The sequence below is a fragment of the Danio rerio genome, chromosome 3, assembly GCF_049306965.1.
Source record: "Danio rerio strain Tuebingen ecotype United States chromosome 3, GRCz12tu, whole genome shotgun sequence".
Lineage (NCBI taxonomy): Eukaryota > Metazoa > Chordata > Actinopteri > Cypriniformes > Danionidae > Danio > Danio rerio.
In genome coordinates this window covers 24069006-24082743 of record NC_133178.1, presented here as the reverse complement: position 1 = coordinate 24082743, position 13738 = coordinate 24069006, and the positions used below count along the sequence as shown (strand labels likewise).

General features: G+C 34.4%; 1 protein-coding gene across 4 annotated transcripts in view; it reads left to right on the top strand.

The window, feature by feature from the left end:
• Positions 1–13738, top strand: part of smurf2 (SMAD specific E3 ubiquitin protein ligase 2) — an 88206-nt gene that overhangs the window by 30771 nt on the left and 43697 nt on the right. For 2 of the 4 annotated variants that reach the window (XM_073942395.1, NM_001114426.1), the window contains 2 exon segments: positions 3264–3302; positions 5754–5862. In XM_073942395.1, coding sequence (XP_073798496.1) covers positions 3264–3302; positions 5754–5862 — 148 coding nt within the window. 4 annotated transcript variants of the gene reach the window in all.

The following is a 13738-nucleotide window of genomic DNA, read 5'->3' as shown; positions in this document are numbered from 1 at the left end:
TGGACTATTGTTTTTATTATTATATTGCACTGTATTAACTTTCTACTGAGCAGCAATAAATAACACTTTAAAATTATTTTGTACTTTAAAGATTTTCTAAACTAGTAGTGTTTTGAAATGATTGAATGGAAAATAACCGTGATTATTCCTCAGCCTATAATCGTACAACCAAAATCTATAATCATTGCTTCCCTACAAGTAATACATATTTTGAATGGTTTCAAATGCATTTCTCCTTGTTAGCCCAGGTTTTGAACCGCAAAAGTTGGCTCTTTATTCATAAGTGTTCCTTGACCTCTTGACATTCTCACAGTAGTCAAAGAAAGAATAAAGATGTCTTTGCATTTGTGCGTGTGGTATCATGTGGGAAGCTTCAAACTGAATTTTCTTGCGTTATCTGACAGCTCGGGCCAGTTTGAAGTCAAGAGGAACTTGTTTTTTTAACTTGGAGTTATTAATCTAAATGTAGGCCAGCGGTGGGATGTGGATCAGAGGGCTTTTTTTGCTTTGCATCTCTAATACATTGTGGGCTTTATCTGGGAGTGCTGAGCGCCCTTAGAGCCACGCTTTGGATTTAAACATTTTCTCTGCGGTTTAAACATGCAAGATCCTAAAAATACAGAACTCTGAAATTAAAGACATCATCTGACTGTCAGGCTTTACAAAACCTAAATTCCTTTTGAGAAAACACAGCAGAAAATCATTTGTTTGGCATTTTCTTTTGGTAATTTTATTTGTTAATCCAAACTGCAATAGGTATTAAGTTAATGTTTTTATTTTTGAGAAAATTAATCTTTCTTTTTAACTCCTATTTATTTATTTTTTTTAATTAACATACACACAAAAAAACATAAATAAGTAGTCAAATAAAATAAAATTAATTAAATAACAATCAGTTCACCAGAGAGGTCACATACAGTATTTATATCATTCTCACACAAATTTGTTGGCTTATAATAGTTACACTGTTGCATTCTTTATAGAGCTTACAATCCCATTGGTCCCCAGACCAATTTCCTTCAGAAATAAACATGGGAATGCAGTGTAGGACCAGCAGCGAAAGAAAGAAAGAAAGAAAGAAAGAAAGAAAGAAAGAAAGTTATGAAAATGAGGATGAATTGTCGAGCAGATATATGGTCCAAAATGCTTAATAAATACCTCACATATTGTGCATGGAGAAACAAGGTACATACATGTAGTTTTTGCTTTTTTACAAGTAACCAATGACACTTTGAGAAGGCATTTGCAGAAAATGCCAATATTACTCCCATCCAAGTGGTAGATTGGTAGATTGCATTTTTTTGCATAAATAATATTAATAAAATATATATAGAGAAAAAAAAATAGTTTTAGAATCTTGTAATTATTATAGTTTATCTGTTGTAGCACTTTACAATAATATTTTGATAACCAAAGACTATAGTATATGTAATTTATTACCCAATAATCTTATAGTATGCATACATACTTATGTAGTATGCATAGGTTTTTCTTAAAATAGCTCTTATGTCCAGTGTTATGTTTGTATTTATGATTCATTTATGCAGCACCGTTGTCCTGCAAGACGCAACATTTCGTTCCTCTGTATGTCCACACATGTAGCGGAATGACAATAAACCTTGACTTGACTACATCAGTTCACATACTAAAAAAATACCTCTGAAGCATTTATTAGTCTTGATATTCATTTCTTTCTTACTCGCAGGGCTGTTTATATCAAAGTTAATATTTAGCCACACCATGTTGGTGTTTCTTAACATCTAATTTGTAGAAGGTGGGTTGAGTCCCCAACCTGGAGCACCAGGACATACACACATACACAATTTTCTTACCCAATTCACCTATAGCGCATGTCTGTGGGGACACCGAAGCACCCGGAGGAAACCCACGCGAACACAGGGAGAACATTCATTCATTCATTCATTTTCTTTCGGCTTAGTCCCTTTACTAATCTGGGGTCGCCACAGCAGAATGAACCACCAACTTATCCAGCATAGTTTACACAGCGTAAAATCTCTGGGAAACATTCATATACAGTCATTCACACTCATACACTACGAACAATTTAGCCTACCTAATTCACCTGTACCACATGTCTTTGGACTCGGGGGGGAAACCTGAGCACCCGGAGGAAACCCACGCGAACGCAAGGGGAACATGCAAACTCCATACAGAAACGCCAACTGACCCAGCCGAGGCTCGAACCAGCGACCTTTTTGCTGTGAGGTGAAAGCACTACCTACTGCTCCACTGTGTCGCCACAGGGAGAACATGCAAACTCTAAATAGAAATGCCAACTGACCCACTCGGGGCTTGAACCAGCAACCTTCTTGCTGTGAGCCGACAGTGCCACCCGCTGCGCCACCATACCACCTTGATGTTAATTTTATCAGTAATAAATAGCACTTTTGATTAATATCAAGTATTAGTAAATATGATTTATTGGCTAACAGCTACCAATGAACAGCTGAATGTTTATTAACTAATCTTAACAGACATGAACACACTCTAGCAAATGGCTTGCTGATGGTTGGTTAATGTTAGCTCTGTATTAACTAATGTAAAATGTAAGTAGAATGTTAATAATTTTTTCCCTGATTATGCTTATTTTCAGCTCAGCCTGCTGTTAAATTAGTGCAATGACACTGATCTGATTTCCACATGTGTAGCTAAAACTATGGAAAATATATATAATACAGATAAGGGTGGCATGGTGGCTCAGTGGTTAGCACTGTTAACTCACAGCAAGAAAGTTGCTGATTTGAATCCTTGCTGGGCCAGGTGGCATTTCTGTGTGAGTTTGCCTGTTCTTGCCATGTTGGCGTGGGTTTGCTCCGGGTGCTCCGGTTTCCCAAACAAGTCCAAAGACATCCGCTATAGGTGAATTGGATAAACAAAATTGGCCCTGTATGAGTGTGTGTGTGAATGTTAGAATATATGGGTGTTTACCAGTGTTGGGTTGCAGCTGTGTAAAACATATGCTGGAATAGTTGGTGGTTCATTCTTTCGTAGCAACCTCTGATAATCAGGGACTAAGCCGAAGGAAAATGAATAAATAATACAGATAAAAAGTAAAGAAGCTGTCTATAAAATCTTGTTTTGAGTACACCTAGATTTTTGCTGGAAAACAATATAAGGTTGATTCTGACTCAATGCTGCAATTCAAGACATAGATAACTGGTTTATTATTTTCTGCCTTGATTTATGTTTTCATTCAAAACACCCCAATAATAATGTTTTTTCCCTCTCTTTTGTCTCTGCAGTTCTGTGCGCTAAGAACTTGGTGAAGAAAGACTTCTTCCGTAAGTATCAGAGCTTCATAAATCCTGAAAGTGAGTGAACTGCGCTCTATTCCTGTCGTGCTATCTCAGAACAGTGTTTTAGCAGAAGCTCATCTGTTAAAAGTGTGCAGAGAGAGATAAGTGCTCTTCCCCCCACGAGACACCAGAAATGTGGGTCAGTTCGGGGAGACAAAAGCAAAACCGCTGGTTGACGTGTGTATATTCGCCATGGTGCTCTCTCTGTCTTTCTCTCTCCCTCTCTCTCTTTCTCTCTCTCTCTCTCGACCCCCGACAAACAACCAAGCCCACGTCTGAAACGCTGATCTGATAGCAAACACTGAAAAGAATAGTAACTGAAATGTGATGTTGGCTGATGGATGAGGTTTGGCAGACGCGTAGTTAAATTAAGACTCTAATCACCCTTCTCTCTTTGTAAACCTTCATGCAGATCTTCCTCTACTTTTGAGAATTCATCAATTCAGGTTTTATTCATACAAATGTAGACAAATTACCGCCCTATATTGAGTATTGAGGGGGAAGTAAATTTTAAGGATAACGACATACTTGAATTATAATTTTGTGGCTGATTGCTGAAAGATGGCCAATATTACAATAGTTTTTATTTTAAAAATTACTAATATTTACTTCATTTCCAATTAATTTTTGTTTGTTTTGATGCACTTCAATATTATAATATAAAATATTAAATTTAAAAAAAGATTATTTTGAAGCAGAATGATTCATTTAGCCTGATATGCCAGCAGGCATACAACATCATTAGAAGTCAGTTTTAGGTTAGATGTAGATTGTGACGTCAGGTGACCAAAATTCAATGTCTAGCCATCTAAGGACAATGTTACTTTGACATCCAATAATGACATCAAATAATATTGATATTTGATTAATTGATTTATTGATATATATTTATTTTTATTTACTTTTTAGGGGTTTTCACCTTTGTTGTGATAGGACAGTTGAGATTTAGGGACAAGAAGGTATGGGGAGCAGAGATAGGGGAAGGGTTGGCAGAGGACCTCGAGCCGGGAATCGAACTCGGATCACCATGAACACCTCGTTGCTATGTGTCGACACACAACCCACAAGGCTATGGCGCAGACTATTTGATTTTAGGTTGTGTTGGAAAGTGAACAAAACCCAATGCGGAGCCAATATCTTAATCGAACGTCAAATACTGATGTTTATTTGACAGGTATGGCAACTAAAATCCAACGTCTGATAGATGTCATATTGGTAATGTCCACACAACATCAAGCTGTAACATCAATAGACGTTGATATTTGGTTGATTTTAGGTTGAACGTTGGACATTGACGTCGGCCTGACGTTAGGTTCTGATATTAACCTGATTTTCAATTCCAAACAAAATGCAACATCCCCATGACGTTGGGGTACAAAGTCAATCTGACCTCATGTTGATGTCCTGTGCCTGCTGGGATGTTTACTGTTGCAAAATAATTTTCAAAATAAAATATATTGTGTTCAATTTGGAAAAAAGTTTTTGTTTTCATACCCAGACATTTAAAAAGAACTTATTTTAGAGCAGTAACCACAACACCATGAACAATGATATTTTTATCCAAGGTTATCATCCTGTCAGAATCTTACACCAGCCCATGCCTAGTTCTTCTGTAATAAACTAATCCAGTTATTCTTGCTATCAGTGCTAATACTGAATAATGCGCAGAAACCACATATAGTAATATGTGGATAATTAGTTGGATAATTAGTAATAACCAAATTAATTACATGTAGTAATTATATTTGTTAATTAGTAATATGTTGGTAAAAGTAATTAGTTTTGTCTTAATTTTATTAATTAGGTTTATGTAATTGCTGTCTCTTATCAAATTAATTAGAAACTATTCTAATTAAAAAGCATAAAATGTGACATTGTTATATAATTTGTTACTAAATTATTAAGTTCTATGGTGCATTCAGAATGTAACAAGTTTGCATAACAGTATATAGTCTGCAAATGCAATACAAATACAGTTTAGAAACAAAAGATCCGATGTTTCAGTTTGATGTCTGCATCTAGTTTACAAAATTGATTTTATAAACATCGAATGCATCTTAAATTTAAGTAATGTGCCTACTTTAATGTTTCAGAAAATTTTTTGTGAAAATCAAATCTTGAAATGGGTGAAATAATCTTCTTTAAAGTTATATTTTTATTTAAAAATACATTATAACATACACCCTAACCTGTGCTGAGTATAATGCAGTAAGCTACACTGTCAGTGTGATCCTTAGAGTCTTGTATTAAGTCATCAATTGATTTTTGATCTAAAGATACCTGACAAGTCATGGTGAAAATGCATGATAATCTTTATTTTTATCTTGATAGCCATCATTCCTATTATTACTTAATTCTGCCACATTTACATGTTTTGCAGATAGTTTTAAACTAGAGTAATCTCAATAGGTGGTGTGTGTATGTGTGTTTTTTCAGGGCTACCAGATCCTTTCGCTAAGGTGGTGGTGGATGGTTCAGGGCAGTGCCATTCAACAGACACAGTGAGAAATACTCTGGATCCCAAATGGAACCAACACTATGACCTGTAAGTCTCTGCATTTTAAGGTTTTGTTATGTACACCCAAGGTCAAACATTGATTTCCTTTACATATGATGGCAGCTCAGTAAATAAAAGGTTGAAATTTAAACATGACACTAATGTTTAGAATCCAGAAGCTGGCGGCTTGGAAGCAGATTTCATTTGGCAGCACATGGTCATCTGTCCAGTTCTTCCAGTATTAGCGATTTGGCTTTCAGTGCTGTAGTTCTTTCCTGTCTGAGCTTAAGGGTGTCAGACTGTGTCATTTAGGCGCCTCGTGTGGTTTTATTTCAGCCGTTTTTCTGCGTGAGTCAGCACTGAAACATTTTTTTCTGTTTTGGATATCACGTTAAAGAGCGCTTCTTCTTATTATATATATTTTTTTTAAATTTTTTTTATTTTTATTTTTTTTAAATCTTGCAGACTATTCTACTGTTATTTAAAATGTTCATATATACATGCGAAATCCTGGCATTAATTTCAATCCATCAAGCCAAAGTATGTACTTTTTCTGCTTCTCCTTTTAAGGAATAAAAAAGCTGTATGTTTTTATCATAGTTTTGCAAAAAAAAAATTTCAGTTGAAAAAAAACTATTTTCCATTCATAAATTTCATCATTAAAGATTTCTTAAACATAGTAAAAAAAAAAAAAAAAACTTATTCTCGTGACCCCAATTTCGTGTCTCATCTCGTCTTGTAGAGTAAGCGTCTCGTCACACCCCTAATGAATACATAAAAATAAAAATTACTTCAGGCTTTTTGGATTTCAAACCCCGCATGAATCATCTTCACACAACTACAAATGAGATTTGAATACTGCATTGGTGGGAAACATCAGACAAACCCAGACAAACACGTTTATAGAGCTTAAACCGGTGTTTGTTTTGTCCAACAATTGAAAGAAAATCCAAGAATGACATGAGGGTGTGTAATAACTGCAAACTTTACAATTTTAGGGTTTAAAAAAGTCCTTAAGATGTTCTTTCAAGTAGTCTGAGTTTTTTTTTTTCTTGAAACAGTGGTATAAGATTTCTTTCAATCTCTTGATCAATGTAGCCCATCAGTAAAGCTCCCAGCATCCTTCAGGCTTTGAGGATTTAGGTCACCTCCTCTGGAGTCGACAGCTCTATCTGTGGAGATCACAGAACAGATTTTCATGGCTGAAAATCCCATATCCATTTGTTATACCATACAGCTCTGGCTCTAAAGAGGCTATATTTACATTGAAAAATATCAGCTGTTTCACCCTCTCTAAAAATAAATCGCTGGTGTAACTTAATATAATTATGAGGCATATATATTTTCTTCTATTATTATTATTTATTTTTTAAGGGGGCTTTATTGGGATTGGATAGTGGAAAACAGACAGGAAAGCACTGGGTGCAGTGAAAGGGGAAGGATCAGCATTGGACTTCAAGCCGGGAATCGAACTCTGGTCGCCTTGAGCACCATGGTGCTATATGTCAGCAACATTAACCACTAGGCCAGTTGTATGGAACCTATGGCTTGCAAAATATGTGGCTTTCCAACGGTCTACCTTCTATAATATTTTACAGTTGAAAAAATGATAACTATCAATAAAATGTTTCCTATTGAAAATACAATCACAATTCCCTTTATTATTATTTTTTACAGCAAAATAAATAAGAACACAGTTTACAATGAAAGGACATTTTGACTAATAGTCATGTGAGGTGCTATGGATAAACTTTAAAAGTGACACCAATAAAGGGCAAACAGCTTGCATTTCTATGGAAACCTCGCGTACATAAATTCAAACAACATTCATGAGTGGTGATGGCGAAATGAAAAATTATTTATTATAAATTGCCCTTTCTTCATTCATGGACTTGCTCATCATGTGATGCTTTATATTTGTTGCATTTGGAGTTGTGCAAGGTTTTGTTTAAACCTGTATTATTTATAGTAGTAATACAGTGCTCAGCATAAATAAATACACCCCCTTTTAAAATGAATATCTGTTTCTCAGTGAACATGGGTAATATATATTAGTGCATTTGAACAAAACAGATTTATTAAACAGATTTATTTATTCTAATAATATTTTTTAAATTTATAATTTTTTAAAATCTTTTAACATTTACTAACGAAAACAAACATACAAAATAATATTTTAAAAAATAATAATAAAAATTACAAGTGTGTAAATAAATAAATGCATGTACATGCACCTATAATATAAAGGTATTAAAACAATTGTAAATGAATAGCAGGCGATACAAGACAACTTGAGTTTTATTCTTGTTGAAGCAATTAATCACTTAATACCAGAATGTTCCAACTTTTGGAATGCATATAGTTTTTATGTATCACGTGGAACGTAGAGGCCAAGACACTCATCTCACTTCTCATTAATTTATATTCATTTGTCATATTCAAAGACAGGGGGAAAAGTAGAGAAAACTAGTAACAAAAAAACTGTGAAAAAATCTGCCTCTTTAATTCTAGCATTAAAACATTTTTTTTAATCGCTTAATGCATTCTTATGGCAAGCATATGCTGGGAACACATCCACTAGCTAGTTATATTTTTCCTTCACTTTCATCAATTGGTGATGTTTGTCTCTCGCCACTGGCTTGCTTGGTTTGGGACTTGTGATGCTGCACATCAATGGATTTGCTCTTCAGACACATTTTCAATTGACCAGAACTTCTATGTTAAGCTGCTTTGACAAAATCTATATTGTAAAAGCGCTATAGAAATAAAAATTAATTGAATTACATCAACACAAATATTGATGTAATAATTTCTAAGTTAACTTTTTTCTTTTTTATACAAATTTATGTGGATTGAACAAGCAAAAAAAAAAAAAAAACATCTACAGTTTTCAGTAATTGTGTTGTTTCAGCTCCCTCAGCTCATGTAATTTGTTAGTGCAGTGCCATGTAAAAATAGAAACTTTCCCTCTACACTGGCCTGTCACATTTCCCCACAGACCAAAAGCAAAACATTAGAGTGTAAGAGAGTGAGATACAAGGAAAATCTCCGGTAAAGTATATGATTTCAATACTTGTCCTGTTCTCCTATGAAGCGGACAGCCTGCAGCTAAAGGAAGCACCCGTCTCCGTTTGTTTGGTTGCCAGGGCAAGTGTAGACTAACCCTCACCCCCAGGACGGCTGTGGAGTTAGCCAAGCATGTCACGTCTGTCAGCGGAAAATAGGCCGCCATTTTCACAGTCCTCCCCACAACCCGGAGAACTGGGCGGAGGAGAGAAAACCAAAGAGATCTCGCTCAAATCCTACATCAGAAAGTTAAAGCGCTTAAAGTATACTGGTGCTTCTGTTCACCATCAGGGTTTCTTTTGAACTCAGGCTACGTGCTTGTAAAGGTATGATTCAAATAAAGCATTTCACAAGAGATTAGTTGTCTTTTTATTCGCAGGGAGAAATTTTGTTTGTTATACAGGCATTGTTGAAAGGTTATCAGGATATTTAGTGTTTTCATTTCTGCTGAACATTCATGACCAGCTGAATGTCAAAATCATTTAAAGTCCCAAGAAATCAAAATTCACCATATTATTTTGCTAGTTTTGTAAACATGTCATTAAGAAAAAAAAGTTTGCCCGTCTAATCTTTAATTGAAATCTAAAATCCGTAGAGACAGAACAATTAACACGAACTGGAACTGCGTGTTTTATTTTTAAAGTAAACGAGTGGTGGATTTTACCATTTCTAGATTCAAAAAGCTCTCGAGTAAAAGATTTTCCTTACAAACATATTTTTGTCGCTTGTTAGCAGACCACTGTAATGCACACATGTGGATCCACACACAAGCTGTGCTCTCATCACTGGGAAATGGAAACAAAACCTTTGTTGCAGCACATGTATAAACGCAACACTGACGACCAATGTCTCTGAACAATTTTCCAAAAACTACATGTTTGAATTACAGTGGGCAACACAACGTGGCGTCTCTCTGAACACTGTAACAGGTAAAAAGAGACTTTGAAGTAGTGCTGGGCAATAATTCGATATAGATAATTATCACGATATAAAGGTTTTCGATAGAAAGGTAATGACAGTTCGATAATTGCTTGATAATATTTACGCACTATGCGTAAAGTTGAGCAAGCATTTTTCAGCCTGCCCTTTTGGATGCCGCAAGCCGTACAAGTTTACAGCAATACAGTGTTAGGTATACTTAAAAGAGTAAGAAAAAATTAAGGTAATAAAGGTCAGAGTCACAAACATTGTTGACAAGAAACGTCACTAGACCTTAGTTTTTTGCTATCCGACACAAAACCGAGCAATGTGCACTGCAAACTGCGCAGATGACTCGTGTCATCAAAAGCAGGCAACACCACAAGCCTGTTTCATCATTTAAAACAACACCACCCTTATGAAGATGCTAGGAAATTTCGGACCTAAACAAGTGCGCAGCTTCCCAGCAGAGTCTCATGTCATCATTTTCGAAACCCGTGCCTTACGAGAAAAAAACCCGAAAAGACAGACGAAAGACATGACAGAAAAAACAATTTCAAACACATTTCAATGAACACTTGAAGCTTGCTCTACAGGCTGCATTATTTAAGGATATTTGTTATGACATTAATAGGATCTTTTGTTTAGTTTACTTTTTAATATTAAGATATTTGTTTTGAAATCTGTAGCCTGCATTGCCCCTAACCAACAGTAAAACAACCAGCCTTTATATATTTAAAGGACATAATCACTAAGGGGAAATCAGATGCTCAAGACATAATCTTTCAAATAATGACATATTAAAAATGCAGCAAATATATGACAGACGTTTACAACAGCAGTGGAATATTATTTAGGTCCTTATATACCACGGAGCGAAGCATCATCCACCCACAGTTGTTTATGGCGGGCACGAACAAAAAAAAAAAAAAAAAAATATATATATATATATATATATATATATATATATATATATATATATATATATATTTCCTTGAAAATGTATCTTTTTGCAACGAATTTCGTTTTGCATAATGTGTAACTTAATTTGGATGTATATTTTGTTGGTCAGTTATCTACAGGATAAACAAAAAGAACGTATAACATCTGAGGTGAAGCTCTTTAAAACAAATCCGCCAGGTAAGCTTTTTGCTTACCTTGCTTTAGCGCCAAAACAATCCATTAAACAATTTTCACGGTTTCATTTTAATTCATTAACTAAGCGTGGTCTCAGCAGCATGAGCTGGATAGTCTTTATGCAGCACTGATAGATTTCTTGAGTTACCTCGGAAGAATAAACTCAGATGAGAGCTCAAAAGCTCGCTGTGTAAATGGAGAGGCTCCCCGCATGTTTTCGTTGTGATGAGCGATTTGTAAAATGAGAGTCTGCATAGGCCTTGTTTAGAGTTCATCCAAAACTGATAATTCTGTGACCATTAACTCACCTTATACTTGTTCCAAACTGGGTTTATTTTATTTTTTCTGATGTTGAACAATAATATCCAATAAGTTGTAATGTCTTTGGTTGTTGAAAACTTGTACAGTAAATGCGGAATTAAGATTGTTCTTTTGTTTATTATTTATTTTGTCAGACAGCTAAAACATTTCACTAAATGTGTTAAATCAGCTGGACAAAGCGATTGCCATACTGAAAATCTTATAAAATTGATAGATATAAAGATTTTACGTTTATCATGATAAATATCAGAATCGACTGATATGAAATAAAATTATCATGATAATTTTTTTGCCACATCGCCCAGCTCTACTTTGAAGCTATATTATGCATATTAATGAAGTTGCAACTCGTTCACAATAGAGCAAGCTGATTGGTTTGAACCAAGTATTTCTCATAATTTAATGAACAGATATGCTGAAAATTCAATGACATCATTTTTGTAAAGTATTACATCGCTTTGGAAATGTTCATTATTACCATTTTATGAGTCCATTTTATACAGTTTGCAAGCGCTTGGACCCTGAAGCCATTACGTGTGACGTCACATTAACAAGCAAATAGTGTTTTTAGCAAAGTGGAACATAAATATAGTTGCAATCAGAATTATTAAACCACTTTTGAATTTTTTTGTTCTTTTTTAAATATTTCCCAAATGATGTTTTACAGAGCAAAGAAATTTTCACAGTATGTCTTATAATATTTTTTGTTCTGGAGAAAGTCTTATTTGTTTTATTCCTGCTAGAATAAAAGCAGTTTTACCTTTTTAGAAACATTAAGAGGGCATTATTGATAGCTCCTTTAAGCTATATATATATTTTCGATAGTCTACAGAACAAATCGGTGTGATAAAATAACTTGTCTAATTATTCTAACCTGCCTAGTTAACCTAATTAACCTAGTAATTAAGTTAGCCTGTAAATGTCAATTTAAGCTGTATAAAAGTGTCTTGAAAAATATCTAGTCAAATATTATTTACTGTCATCATGGCAAAGATAAGATAAATCAGTTATTAGAGATGAGTTATTCAAACTATTATGTTTAGAAATGCATTGAAAAAAATCCTCCCTCCGTTAAACAGAAATTGGGGGAAAAAATAAACGGGGGCTAATAATTCTGACTTCAACTGTAAATCTGTCACACATCTCAAAAAATGCATTTTGGTGTTTTGGGACATTTTAAATTGTCCAATTATGTATATCTTAGGAATTGGACATGGCTAACATATTTAACCATTCTGCTACATCTGTCAGTTTTGTCAGCAAACAAAAATGGTGAGAAGGGATGTGTCTGTTGTAATAACTATAAACCCAATAAACCCAAACTCTTTTCCAGATCTTTCTGCCTACTTTAATACATCCAGTCAGCTCTCAGTAGAAAAAACAAGCCTCATTCATATTTATCTCATTCAGTATAATCTGATGCTGAAAGGTTAATCAGTGTGACTTTTATATACAAAATGTCAACAACTACAAACTACAGAAATGCCAGGAAATCTTACTTTGTTACACTGTGACTAGATTTTTAACATCAAACAATATTGGAGCTGAGGTCATAAATTCATATCCCATAGTTGCAGTTTTAGTACTCTGAAAACTGGACTGACACTGATTCAATATACTAGTACTTCTATGTTAAGCTGCTTTGACACAATCTACATTGTACAAGCGCTATAGAAATAAACATGAATTAAATTAAATTGAATGTATAAGTAACAGAAAGCATCTGACAATTATGCGATGTTGGCAACTGGTAATTAACAAATTGTATATGATGTTGTAACGTGAACAACTAAAAATAATAGTGAGAATCAAGTGGGAGAAAATCAAACTGTAACATTATCAACCGAGATTAACATTTACAGTATGCTTTAGCAGTGCTTTCATCTAAAGCAACTTACAGTGGAGGAGCATAAGCAGTAAGATTAAAACATTAACCCAGATTTAGGGAGACTGACACACAATGAAAGCAAAAGATCCTCTAGATGCTTGGGTTAATACATTGTGTTTGAGAGGAATTGTGTTACGTTTGGACATTGATTAAAGTAGTGCAGCGCTAAACTCTGACCAGGTCTTATCCTGGTTAGTTTTTAGAAATCGAGACCAAGCAAGCATAAATAAACAAATAAATACTACGTGTGCTGAAATGTCAAGGTCTGTCCTTGAGGGAGTAAAATGCTGAAAAGTTACCTGGCATCATTTTTTAACTATAAAATATATTTTTATTTCACATGTGTGTGTGTATCAAAAACAAGCTGTCCAACTTTAGGGTCAGGTCAAATTGAATTTACCAAAATGATTGAATACATTAATTTACAGAAAGCACAATTTTGGTTTGATCTAACTGCACTGTATTTTCAGCAGTGCATAAATACTAAGAGATGCATTTATTTATGGTACTTGGTACTTTAATTTGGTACTTTGTATAATAAAATTTTTAAAAGTGTCATTTTATGGGACATATCTTTTTGACTAAGTCATTAAA